Genomic DNA, 13815 nt, shown 5'->3' on the forward strand with positions numbered 1-13815 from the left:
TAATCTGCACACATGCGGATCCTTTTAAGTTGATTTCTCACAAATTCGGCCCCTAGCTACAACCCCTTTCATACCAATTACTGTAACTCCGTTCACAAGCTCCTCTTCCATCTTACTTTCCACCACTTAACTATTGAGTCTGTGCAACCGCGAGGTTTTCCTCCTGCTTGTAACACCACTCGAACCTTTCTACTCTAAATTTCCCTTTCAGCGCTGAATGACCTCATAGGTCCCAGCGCTTGGCCTTTGGCCTAAATTCTTTATTCTATTCGTAGCCAAAGTTCCTCGTTGGATGGGTGGTTTTCGTGCTCGCCTGCCAATCTGATGGTCCGAAGTTCGATTCTCCGCTCGGCCAACGCGGAATCAGAGGAATTTATTTCTAGTGATATTAATTCATTTCTTTGATATAATGTGGTTCGAATCCCACAATAAGAAGCTTTACTAGGTCCCGTTTCTACGAAACCTCTTGGTTCCTAGCCACGTAAAAAATATCTAATCCTTCCGGGCCAGTCCTGGGAGAGCTATTAATCAGCTCAGTGGTCTGGTGAAACTAAGATTTACTTAATTCGTAGCCAATAATAGCTCCTGGTATCTAGTTAGATTACAGCCCCTCACGGAACGAAGAGTATAACCCCACCCCCCACCCCCGCCCCCACAACAGAGGAACACAAAACATTCATCTGCGTAGGTAACAACAACGAATTATCTCTAAATGAGTCAGGCGAGTCTAGTTAGTGAAATTGGACGTCATATCTCGACCACAGATCTTAATAATTTTTTTCCATTGTTTCGTTTCTGCAGTTCGTAGAGCAGCGTATCCCTGCTGGTAGCCACAGTTTCATTTTATTTTCATGTACAGTGCTAAGGGTTTCACAGTTCGGACAGAAATAAGATTTAGCATTATTCCTTTCAAAATTCGAGAGCACTCTGCCGGCGCGTCCGCTCATTACTCAAACAATTGGATGGATATCCCAAATATCTAAATGCACAAATAATGTCTAAATATTAATAATTTAGATATTAAATTCTTTGAGACCTCTCAAGAGTCCACTAAGCTAAGAAATAACACGTGAATGAAAATTGTATAGTGTGTGCTACATGATAGTAACACTTCGCCGATTGAAAACAACATTGCAAGCCCTCATGCGGCTTCTTCAGGGAAAAAATCACGTTATATTCGTCTCAAAATAATAAAGATAATTTCACATTCTTTACATTCTCTTAGTTTAAAACTATATGCACGTTCATACACTTCGTTTCATCAAAGTATTAAGATAATTCAGTATGATAATTCATTCAATATGATAATTCAAACTTTGTTACGTCACAAGCAACGTCTCTGAAATCACAGGGTCGTGAACTCTGACAAAAAAATAATAGCAATACAGTCTAGGTCATTGCAGTTGAAAGAACATCATTATTTGAGATATATATAAGGAACGAATTAAACCATCAATTTATTTTGAATGAGAAAACTGGCTGGACGGACAGTTGGCCTCTGTTAGAGTCAAGTAAAAGAAGGGATAAGGATACAGAGAGATAATAGTTATTCGTATGTAATGCTGCGTAATTCCCACCTAGGTAGTAGCAACCTTTGAAGCTTCAAAAAACCACAAGTTGGAGAACCAGTGTATTTAGAAACAACAGTTTCGGAGCGTCGTGCTCCTCTTCAGTGTTGGAGACATCGTGAAATAAATTAATGTGAATTTAGATATTGATTGACAGTACTCTTACTGCTAGAAGCATCGTCATAGCTAACAGGATCTTTGGCATTTGGGAGTGGGAAACTTGTCACCAAAACAGCGTGTTGTCGTTGCAATAGAAAATGGCAAGTGTTTGAACTCCTCAAGGAACTTGGGTAATGATGAGATTATCATGCAAGGGAGATCTAATTGATTATCATCATTGTTAAGTAGAAAGCAATCACTTCGGGTAACGTTGCTTCGGTACTGAAAATGCCGCGATGTTGCAGCTATACAAACGGAACATGACATTCTAGCTTGGTAAAAAAAAAGACTCGAGGTATGCGACGTATTCTCATAAATACGGGGGGGGGGGGGGGGGGGCATCTTTGAAACCATGCCTAACTTAAATAATCTGTTCCACGTCTGAATGCCAGCGATATAGGAGTGGCTATTAACTGCTCTCCAAAAAAAAAAAAATGTATACATAAAGCTAGCGTTGCAAGAAGTAAACATTTCTTCATTAATGTTAAAATTATAACTATCAGTCTGAACTATTTGACAGAAAGAAGCCTGATTAAAGTTTCTATGACGATAACGAAGTAAAGATGTTTTATGTCACAATGTGTGTTAGTAGGAAAGCTTAAAAAATGACTAAAGTAAGGCAGGGAGAAGACGACCGCATGTGCAGCCGGCCAAATATTCCAAATATTCGCTAACAAGAGGCGAAGCTACGAACTTCGAGAAAGAACTAAATTTAAATTCATAGTGATGAGATGGAGCCAATTAATTCCAGCTCGCTTAATTTTGTTACATTATTCCTCGCTTCAAGGTCAACCGAAATTTGACGCATTCATGTTTCCTGCTATCAAAGTACTACACCTCCATTCTTAAGATCATTATTGGGAACCAACTTGAAAAGAAAATGCCTTTTCAGTGGCAGTATGTGTCTTCCACAACGAAGCAGTTATCAACACTTGTCCCAATTTCGTTTGCTCCTATAAGAGACGCTATCCTACAAATAATGTTAGGCTTGTATCCCCATTATGCATTTGCTTACGTTGAAAAAGATACACTACTGAAGCAGATCTGCTAATTATGGTAATGCTTCTAAAATACGTAGGCTTAGAAAAGTTTACATTTTTCATGCGTTTTTTGTTCAGATAAAGGAAATTTAAAGTAATAAATGTTATGCAAAATTATAAATAACTAAAAGTATTCATAATACATAGTCAATATGCTTTCTAATGTGCACCATGCACAAAAGTCCGTGAATGGTTTTATTCCGCGTGGGATGATAAATATATCTTGGGGGTAACTAATGCATGTGTATTATCTAATAGCAAAAGTCATCATTTCAGAGTAGAGAATTGTTCTTTTAATCCAAACTAATGTTGATTATTTCTCTCTTATTTTCGCTTTGATGAGTCGTTGAACGTGTTACCTATAGACCATTTTCGTTGCCGTTTGAAATGCCTAGATTTTTTGTGAAAACAGTTGTATGTGTTTCATACAAAGTTCCCATTGCCAAGCAACAAGTAAACTATAAATTTCTACCAAAAATTAACCTAAACCTAAAGCGCAGCTACTTGTCGCTGTGGAAATTGTCTGCATCGCAAGAGTGCTTGGCCACGCCCCCTTTACTGAAAAAAAAATAAATTGTCGTTACGAATGCGCAAGTTATATTACAGCTTTTATTATAGAAATTTGTTGTTATATTTCAGAGTCAATCATTTGGAGGTGATACTTAACCGATGGCCTGTTGGAGTCAAGGTTAACAAGTCCACCATCTTGTGGAAGAGGATGAGCAGAGAAACAATACTAGATCATCGCCGTAGGTCTTTTCCTACCGGGTAGAGCCTTAGGTCGTCTTTGTTGACAAAAGCTTCATTTGGTGAAGATGTAAAGGAGTTTTAGTATTTATAGCTGATTACGCCTCTACTATGGTGAGAATAATTTTGCATTACCATGTCAGCAGTATATTGCGGCACGATTATTTTGTTTTTTGTCGTACTTTTGCTTGCTTTGAAGTCGTTTTGTGTATCCGTCCTATGCCAAAGTAGAGACAGGAGAGTTTTCGTATAGAAAATATGAAGATATTTTCAAACTTTAGCTCAGTAACCTTAATCATCCGCAGATATATTCATTAAATAGGTACCGGCACAGCATGAGTATGAAAGCGTGCAATTTTATCATTAATGCCTTTGATATATGTTCGGGCTTATTCAAGCTGGGTGGCCTTTTGCGTAAGGTCGGCCATTTAGACAGCCGAAAGTTGGATCCATATTAAGCTCTGCTCGGTTACCATCGAGGCTTGGAACCACTTATATGTTGATGCATATTTACATCTCAGTTGGTTCGGGAAAGTATTTCGAGTTTAAGGGAACTTTAGAAAACCTTAGTTTGATTATTTAAAGCTAGATTGATCTCATCCTATGCACCTATCCTACTTAAAGTTCTCAAGAGGAGCTTGCCTGATGTTTCCAGAGTTTTGGAGTTTAGTCCCAGGCTAATGCTAAGGTCAGTGTGGCTTCTAATCTACATATCCATAATTCTTGATAGTCTATTTGAGGGAACCTTAAGGCAAATCAAACTTTTGCTGCATTTATGTAAAATATGACTTGTATATCCTGTAAAGTGTCCAGTTCTTGGTAGCTTATCCTGTGTGTGTGAAGGGTTCAGACATTAACTGGTTTTGTTTTTAGGCGTTGTACATTTAAGTATAATGTAGATGCGTTTGAATGCATGACTGCTTGTTCACAGCCTGTATGCAGTTCCTTGAAGTTTAACTAGCCAAGAAAACAAATTAAATCAATCAAACCTTGCTTTCCAGTTTCTATAGAGGATACACTGTTTTCTCATCACTGCAAATGTACAAACTAGTCTTGGTTGTATACAATGTTGATTATCGTAATGCTGAACAGCGGAAATGAAAGATTTATGCCTTGCACACAATTGCTTTTCTATAAGAAATGTTTGTACATGAGTGTGGGAAAGTTAGGCTGCATAAATTAACAGACAAGGTAGACTGTATATTAGATGAACACAAATTTATCTACGTTAGGTTTTTTTTAATGTCGGCTTGCCATGAAGATTGCTGATTATATAGGATAGTTTTATTTTTCAGATTAACCTTATCAAAGCTCATTGAAATATTGTTTTACTTTAGCTTATAATATACAAGTGCCTTGCTGTTTATGGTATTTTTTTATGTTTCATGTTATTTAGTTTTCTCTAATGTTTGTTGAAGATTTTCATCAAGATGATATAAAAGGAAAATAAGTAGTATTTAAGTAATAGGAGATTCATATTTCGGTTATACGTAATGTTCAGCACAGAAATGATGATGGACAGTAAACCAGAACAAACTTTTGATAGTTTTATGATTTTTTTTTTTTTTTTAAATCAAAAGTGTAAATGCTTCTTGTTCATTAATGACCCCTTAATAAGGATCAAGTCCTGTTCCTTGTAAGTTATAATTCAGACGTAACTTTGGAATTGCACATGGTGTGTTAGCATATTTTTACAGCGTAATTAAAAAAAAAAAAATTATAGCAATTTTTTAAAGTTTTAGTTAATTACAGATTTTATCTGTATATACCTTGTATGTCTATGCTTTTTATATTTACCCAAATTACTTTCCTTTTCCAAGATAGGAATTTTTACCAGAAATCAAGAATTAAATATTTCAAAGTTTTTCAAGTTTTATGCCCTGAAATTTAATTAGATCTGCTTCAACAGTTATCATTAGTGAGAGATCAAATAAAAGTAGGTATGGAGGAAATACATAACAGTCACCTCTTTTGTAATGTTTGTTGTTCTCATTGTGCTTCCTATGATATGCTTTTTTTTATGCATATCTTTACAGCACTTTCATTCTGTACCATACCTCATGAACAACATTGAAGCTACTTTACTTTAGTAATTAGCCATGGGGCATTTGTCTAAATGAAAATGAAAGATCCACTATAAAAAAATAGGCTCCTCAAGAATGCTAATATTTTGGCCCGAAACGTAGTAAGTCATAATGGAGCAAGAAGCCTCTCTATAGATTTCTTTATAAGCAGGTAACTGAGACACCCATGTATGCTCATGTTAAGACCAGTCTTTGTTTGTATGAAGGTATATGTATATATACCTTCAACAAAATCTGGTCTGTGTGTTGAAGTTTGGTAGCTGTATAGTCACTGTATAGCAAGTGGGGGTTGGGCGACCAACCTTTTACTCAACTGTTATTGTATAGCTGTTCTTCAGATAAATTTCACAGAGGTTTATCCATGTAAAAGACTTCTGGTTTGTTTATCTTGGAAAAAATGCAGATTGTCCTTAGAATTTGTAATTTTAGCTTCAAGGATGTAGTGATTAATAATTTATTTTTCATTTATCATTTATAAATCATGTAAAATCTTTTTCTAGAGGTGTCGTTTTATTTGAGATTGATTAATTTTAAAATTTTGATGTCTTTTTTTTTCCTCTAAACTTGACTAATATTTAATTAACTTTCAGATGGATATTGAAAGCAGTAGGCCACACAAGTGGCCACAACTGCTTGATATGACAAAAGAGGAGTGCCAAAAATCGCTGCGAGCTCTCGGTTAGTGATTGGTATTTTGCTAACCTTTTGTCACAAATTATTATATACCTGGATCTTTTAGCTATTATATCTATAAAATTGAAGCATATTTTCATGGTTTGAATTTTTTCCAGAATTGTCAGCTTACAGTCAGATGATATCAGTCCTTCGTGCCCAAGGTGAACTTACAAAAGAGAAAAAGAAACTTCTTAATGATCTACAGAATATTTTTTCAATAAACTTAGAACGTCATAGGGCGGAGATACGGCGTGCTGTTAACGATGAAAAACTGAATACGATAGCAGAGACGTGAGTATAATTTTTGGCTGCATTGTGTTGAATGACTTTTTGAAATATAAATTCTTTAATATTTGCCAATATTAGTTGTATTTTATAAAGTGTAGTAATAGGTGTGTAGACTGGATCTGTAGGTATTTGTGGGCATTTCCATTTTGGATCTTTATTAATAATTTTATTAGTCACTTGCACTGGAATATGAATTACAAAGTAGAATGTGCAAAGACTCACTCTGAAGCAACTACATACTTAATTTTAATCATTGTATTTTGTAGTGTGTGAGTAGGCATTATTAACTAAATATTTTGCTGACACATATTTGACCGTGCTTCGCTGAGATAATAGGGTTTTTTCAGGTCCTTGTATGCAGTTATGTGTTTTCTACCTTGCATGGCTCACCCTTATAATGTGGTTTTTCATGTGAAGTTACTCAATAGATTATTTTATGTATGATACCAGAAGTAGGGAGTATGCATACTGGGTTATACAAGCTGACATGTTGAAAGAGTTGTTACAGTATTGACAGTTACGTATTGGTCAGTATTAAGTTAAAGTGAACAGGTAACATATTACATGTTTAGTCTTTTTTCTTTGAATTTATGTATCCTCTTAATTTACTCTGTGATATTTACCTCTTATTTTCAGAATGATTCTTATTATTGGAAGTAATTACAGTAAGCAAACTATTATAACATAGTAACAGTTTAGAAAAAAAAATCAAAATTGCTCAAGTGGAGGAGAAATTTGTACTTTAGTATTCTGTGGTATACGTTTATGGAAACCACAGTACAAGATAATTCGATGGCAATAAAAGTAAAAGTCTCCTATAGTGAAGAGACTAGTGAGGAGATATGTCATGCCCATAATTTGTTAGGACTGGAAGAAATCCAAATGTTTGGTATAACCTCAAAGGAGGAAAAAGATCTCTAGACAATATGGGAAAGCAAGTTCAAGGAGAGCTCCAAGGCTATGCATCATAAGGAAAGAAATGGTCACCAAATCCTCCGGTCATGATTGATGATTCCACTGAGTAATTATGCGAAAAAATAACCGTCCAGTGCAAGGAGACCCCTGAAATTAGAAAGGAGGCTCTTGAGTATCACACAACAGCAGCTGAAATATTACCTGTAAGAAAGGAAAGCTGAGACATTATGCAGCAAAAGAGTAAGGGTATTGAGAGAGAAGTAAGGTGGGGTTGGCACTAGGGTGAATTGCCTTTGATTGAATCATAACAAGGAAGGTGACAAATACTAAGGCCTCCAAAATATGAGGGGGAATGCTCCAAAGAGGAAAGGATAAGTAGAGCATAAAGGCTTTAATTCAGGGAGAAGACACTAAAATTTAAACTGACGTGGAAGCTCTGAATTTGAATGAATTATGCAATCTCCTTTGAGATATATTCATGAGATCAGAAATGATAGCTAGAAATAAAAAATATGATTAAAGCATTGTGAACAATACAAGAGGGCTGTTCTTTGGTGAAATGGATGAGCTGTGAAAGGTTGAATCATTGGTAAAGGTAAGAATAGTAAGGCACCTTTCTTTGGTTTATGTTGAACTAGTTTAGCTGTATAACATACATATTAACAACCTCTTAACTTAAATGACTTCCTATAGCAGTTAAAGAGGGCAAGATGACTGATAGAAATGTACATGTTTCATTTACTCGGAACACCTTGGGACATAACCAGTGTGGACGGGATAGAATCACTCAACATGTTTTATATTAACATCTCCAATATCTCCAGTGTAAAGATTATCAACAGAGAATGAAAAACATCAGATTTATGACAAGAAATAATGAAATGGAACAAAAAGAAAGGTTATAGAAGTAGATGTGTTATAGTATAAGTTGCAGAAAGAATTTAAAACCAGATTGCTTCATAGAGAGAGGAATTATTGCAAAGAATAATATTTTGAAAAATTCATGGAAAAAAAAAGTTACGTTTTCAGAATATAGTATAGGACTATTTGTGACATTTGTACAGCACTGTTTTGTTTTAAAATATTTAACATGTTTAGGGAGGTAATAGTATTTGTGTTTAATTCTTTTATATATGAAATACACATTACAAAATTCTATTTTATTTGTGCAGGTTGGCAGGCCCCAACACAGGTGTAGAATGGGCAGTAGAAGGAAGAAGATTAATTCCTCTCATGCCTCGAGTCCCTCCTCAGACAGCTTACACAGCATTGGCGACTAGGATGGCGATGCTCTATTATAATATGAATTCAAAAATGCCTCCACCAGTAGCAACAGCCCATTATGGAAAGATGGATGGTCTGTATTGATATTCATTGACATAAGCATGTCTGGCATAATTGTAAATTGGGAATAATTTTTCATGTTGTTTTGTCTTTAAGGGGATATATTAAGGGAAAAACTACTGGTATAAATCTTATACGTGTGGCTTATATGAGCAATACAGTGTAGTATGATATACAAATTAAGATCCCTGCACTTTACTTGATTAACACACTTGATCATATATCAGAATGTTTTCAAAGTTTATGCAGTCATTTTGATTATTATATTATAATGACACAAGCTTTTTGAACCCCATAAATAGACAATATGGTGTTTATAAGGGAATGACTCTGGGTAACCTTGTTTATTACAATGATGTTTTATTTATCAAATATGCAGATCTTGGGTGTGAGTCAGATGCTACAGATTCAGAAGAAGAAACTGAGGGTCTGCGTTTTATATCTGGAGCCATGGTTCCCCCGCAGTATAATGCAGATCAGGGATTATATACAACATTGCCACAGTCACAAGCTCGTATTGCCAGGCTTTCCTCGTAAGTATTGTATGGTATTATGGTTTTGCTATAATGATTAGCATCCCTTTTCATTTAATTTCCCAATTGAAGTTGTTATGAAGCAATAATTTGAAAAGCTGTGCACATCTGATATAGGGTTTGTATGTAAAATATAATTCAGTGTTCCTCAAGATTTTCAAACTCAATTTTCCTATAAATGAAGGACCTAGAGCATGTTAGTAATGCATCATTCCCCCAACTTTTGATTTTGTTATTGTTTCAATTTTATTTTTCTCGAGACAGTTTAGAAATGTGCTTTGAACTGTTGTTACATGTAAAATCAAAATGCTCTCTTATAAAGATAAAAAAAAATTTCCTCATAATTTACAATTTGAAGTTTGATTGATGAAAACTCATTAGCCATAATTACCCATATTCTATGTAAAATGAACCTAGCCCTACTGACTTCAAGATCTGTTTGCTGGCAACTTCCATCTTCTCTATAGATCTGATTGTATTGGACTTGAGCGATGCATTCCAAGTTACAAAAATACTTCCCCAAACACTGTCCTCTCCCTGAGGAACATCTATTGGCTCAACCACTTCTCTTTTATTGGGTCTTGGCCCCACCTTTCCTTAAGGCTGCTTGTAGGGGAGTGAGCTCCTAACAGGGACAGAATTTTCTGTGCTTGTTTCATTCATGTTGTTTCAATAACTTCTAAGAGCCCTCAAATTGTTTCAGTTTGGCAGCCCTCTTAGCATTGCCTGGCACTATTTGGGTGACTATTAGCCACTAATTTTATTTGGGGCAGTGTTTCTATTTGCCTTTGTGTCTTGAGCATTTTATTGGGCTTCATACCTCCTTAGAGCGAGTCTCTCATCCCAATAGTTGACATTCGTGGGGTATTTTAGTTGGCCCAGTAGTTTGTGGTGGAGTGGAGTGTCTCAAGTCATGTCTCCAGTGGTTTGTGTTTTCTGGCCCTGTTGCCCTCCTTGATTACTCTCAAGTTGGTAGATTGATATTGTCTCAATTTAATTTTTTTGTTTGCTTCCACAGTTTCGTTGTTGCCGATAGTTAGAAGTTTCTTACAATGACTTCTGTTCAGGGCCAGTGCTGTACTACATGGATGTATGTGATCATTGTTGGTTCTGCTGTCTACTGTAATTAGACTCCTTGCATAAGGGTTTTCTATTTGGTTCAAAGGCTCTTTTGATTTGGCCTCCTTCCTGAATTGAAATTCTGACTAATGATTTATGGGTTTTTGTATGTAAATCTTTGCAAAACAAAGACGAGTTTTTATACAAGTTCATTACTCATAATCATCAGTGCCCTCCTCCCACTTATCCAGATGGATGGTAGCACAAAAGAATGAGGGGTGCAATAGATGGACAGGGGACTGTACACTTAAGTTTAAACCTTTCATCGTCAACCGTTTGTCTTTATATCTGGGTTAATTTTATTTAGAATAAATTAGGATTGTATTTGTATGAAACTATTGAAAAGTTTGTAGATGAGTTTTCTTGTTTTTCATAGCATGATAGTCATTATTTTATGATATTGGCATTACAAACTTTTAGTAATTTTACAAAAATGAGGAATTTTAAATTACTATGGCTCACAGTGTATTGTCTGAATAGTACTATACATATTTATTGTATATAGATGAAAATTTGCATAATATTTGAAGTACATCCCTTTAAGATAAACTATGTGCTGTTAAGACTACGTATTGTACATAGAGGATTATTCATAGAAGAATATATTTCTTTTGTTGCAGCAAAGAGAATAGAGAAAATAGAGAAGCTCCTGCAACCACAACTTCCTCAGTAAGTAGTGGCCCCATGAGCATGGGTCCTATGGCAGTAGGTAGCGTTGGGAGCGACAAAAGAAAACGAAAGAGATCGCTTTCAACAGATCACCCGTTGCCACCTCCACCTCAGCCTGTTACACGGGAGCAACCTTCCACTCCAAATACGCCAACCAAACCACAAGTAAGATGATGTAAATTGTAGTGTATAATAGAAAGCTCTCGCTAGTAATTGCAAGAACTAGTTTCATCAACATGGTACATTGGTGTGTGATCAACTTGAATAATAAATTATTAAATACATTCTGTAAGTTATAAGCATAAGCAAATATTTTAATAGATAGAAAAGCAAGATAGGATCTATTAAGTAAATGCCGATAAGCAAAGCCCATTGTAGTGGAGGAGGGAGGCAGTCGGGTAGAAGTATAGAAGCAGCAGACAAACAAGCAGTTAGATCCCTACCAGGGGTAGCTTGGAGGCCCTTGGACTAGGGAGACATCAGCTGAGACGAGCTATTTCGGAGGGTGGGTAATAGGAATAGATACTGTACTGGCAAAGGTGTACTGTGAGTGCACGAAGCCCCGATATTTGGAAGCCTCCTGTGATGATACTAGTGATTTGGTCATGGTGCTGGTGCGATGGGCTTTCCAAGGGCTAAACAGCTCTACCTGCGCAAGTATGTTAAGGCATAACTACAGTGCGAGTCGTAAATGCCTGATGTAATATACTTTACCGTATATAAAACATAAGAATCAGATTGCATAATAAACTGAGATAGAATGGCGAGATGCAAACAGTGAAACTCATGAGAGCAAGGCAGCAGTGATAAGAATAGGCAAGGTAAGAAAATTACATTAACAGCCCATTACATTTGGTAGGCAAGCCCACTGACTAGGATTACATGAACAAGCACAAGAAAACAAATGATAGATTAATATTTTAACTTGAGAAACTTTGAAAATGCTGAATTTAGATAATTGAGGAAACTGTAAAAAAAATCAGTACTATTCAGTAACTACCCAGCAGTGTATTGGTTGCTGGTATTAAGGTAACACACTAAAAAACTTACAGATAATTACATTAAGCTCTCAGTACACACATTGAAGATTGAATGGAAATGCTGTCAAAATTATCTCCAGGTAATAAATCATCACAAAACAGTGTAGACAAGATGAGATATCATGGAAAGAACAGTACCATGCTGGAGGTGCATGGACCTGGGAGTTGGCTGGGCATGTATGTTAGGTCTTTCTATTGCAGTGCTTTGCTTGGTGTACCTGGATACATTTCACACAAAGGCTACTTCTTGATTAAAGAGTTTGGGATAAAAAAAAAAGATGTTTATATGCCCAGGTTAGTTTTATACTCCAGTAGTGGCATCATACAAAAATGAGTACCAATTTAAGATACCTGTATAAAGTAATTATGCACAATGTGTTTGCTACAGTTATTAACAAGATAAATTGATATCTAATTCCTAGTAAAGATGACTCAATTTGTTTAGAACCATTAAGAGGAAGTTTTTTGTTGCAGATTGGGGGGATTAGTCGACCAATTCCAGGACCCCCCATGAAAATAACAGTGACAGGTAATGTTACCAGAGGTACCCCAGGCACTCCGACGTCCACTCTTGGTGGTCATACACAAAAGGTAAGGTTTTTTCTTTTTTTATTGTTTGTGTTCCTTCTTCCATTTAATTTTTTTGGGGTAAACTGCCTTTGTTAAAAAGCCATTGACATGCCCATTTAAGGACGCTGAAAATTCTCTCAAATAAGAGCAGTATGAGGGATTGTTTATAAAATTGTCAGTTAATTACTGTAAATTATTTTTTTGAACTAAATGTTTTTCCTCTTGCATGCACATGCTAGTACTGTCAGGTATTGAAGAAACTAACCTGACTTGCAATAATAAAGCTCATCATTTTTCTTGGTCCCTGCTGTTGAAGCTTGATCACGAGGTAGGTAATTAGCAGCAGTGAGTGATGAGATGGGGTGCCACTCACTCATTTGACTCTTAGCATTTACTTTTGTTTGGTCGTGCAGCTCTTGATGTCCCCACTTCTCCCAGACTTCCTTAATGTAGCTTTTGTAGAAAACATTTTGATATTCCCCCCCGTCACCCTCAGGCTAACAACTTTGCATTCTTTTTTTTACTTTATTATGGATGTAGCTGAAATGATGAATGATTCTCCTGGCTGAAAATATGAGCTGCATAGATTGTGCAGTGGATTACACTTATGAGAAGCAGTCTGTGGCACAGGTACCCCTCTTGGGGATATCCCCCTGAAGTTCTTGGATGCTTCTGCATGAGACTTGTGGTGGTTACTTAATGCATCCCTGCACTTGTCCTGGTTACTGAAGGAAAAAGTGAATGCCATCAGTTGAGTGAGTGGTTGGTACTCCAATCCTATCAGTCTCCTGCCACTGTTTGATTAACTTATGAAGTTTCAAAAATTTAATCCGAGCGAAGTACTTTGTTACCAAGTTTCAATGACTGGACCAGCTTTCATCCAAGTTATGTATATTTACGTTAAAGACTGAAGATGGATGGTGTAGCTCACAGCAATATTGAGGTAACTCTTCTCCAGAAAAATAAAAATATTAATCTTGTGCATTTATTACTTTCTGATTTCATAAAATTTGATAACTAAAAGAAGTACTGTAATGAAGTAGAAACTGTAGTTTCTTGTTTTC

General features: G+C 36.0%; 1 protein-coding gene across 6 annotated transcripts in view; it reads left to right on the forward strand.

Moving 5' to 3' along the window:
* The window catches only part of LOC135200067 (BRCA2-interacting transcriptional repressor EMSY-like), a 40197-nt gene that overhangs the window by 4398 nt on the left and 21984 nt on the right, over nt 1-13815 (forward strand). For 5 of the 6 annotated variants that reach the window (XM_064228336.1, XM_064228339.1, XM_064228338.1 and 2 more), the window contains exons 2-8: nt 3407-3628; nt 6189-6276; nt 6390-6564; nt 8649-8833; nt 9200-9353; nt 11093-11306; nt 12656-12772. In XM_064228336.1, the coding sequence (XP_064084406.1) occupies nt 3626-3628; nt 6189-6276; nt 6390-6564; nt 8649-8833; nt 9200-9353; nt 11093-11306; nt 12656-12772 (936 nt within the window). In that variant the 5' untranslated portion in view covers nt 3407-3625. The remainder of the gene's footprint in view (nt 1-3406; nt 3629-6188; nt 6277-6389; nt 6565-8648; nt 8834-9199; nt 9354-11092; nt 11307-12655; nt 12773-13815) is intronic. The other variant, XM_064228335.1, reaches the window with a different exon arrangement.

The sequence above is a fragment of the Macrobrachium nipponense genome, chromosome 26 (genome assembly GCF_015104395.2).
Source record: "Macrobrachium nipponense isolate FS-2020 chromosome 26, ASM1510439v2, whole genome shotgun sequence".
NCBI lineage: Eukaryota > Metazoa > Arthropoda > Malacostraca > Decapoda > Palaemonidae > Macrobrachium > Macrobrachium nipponense.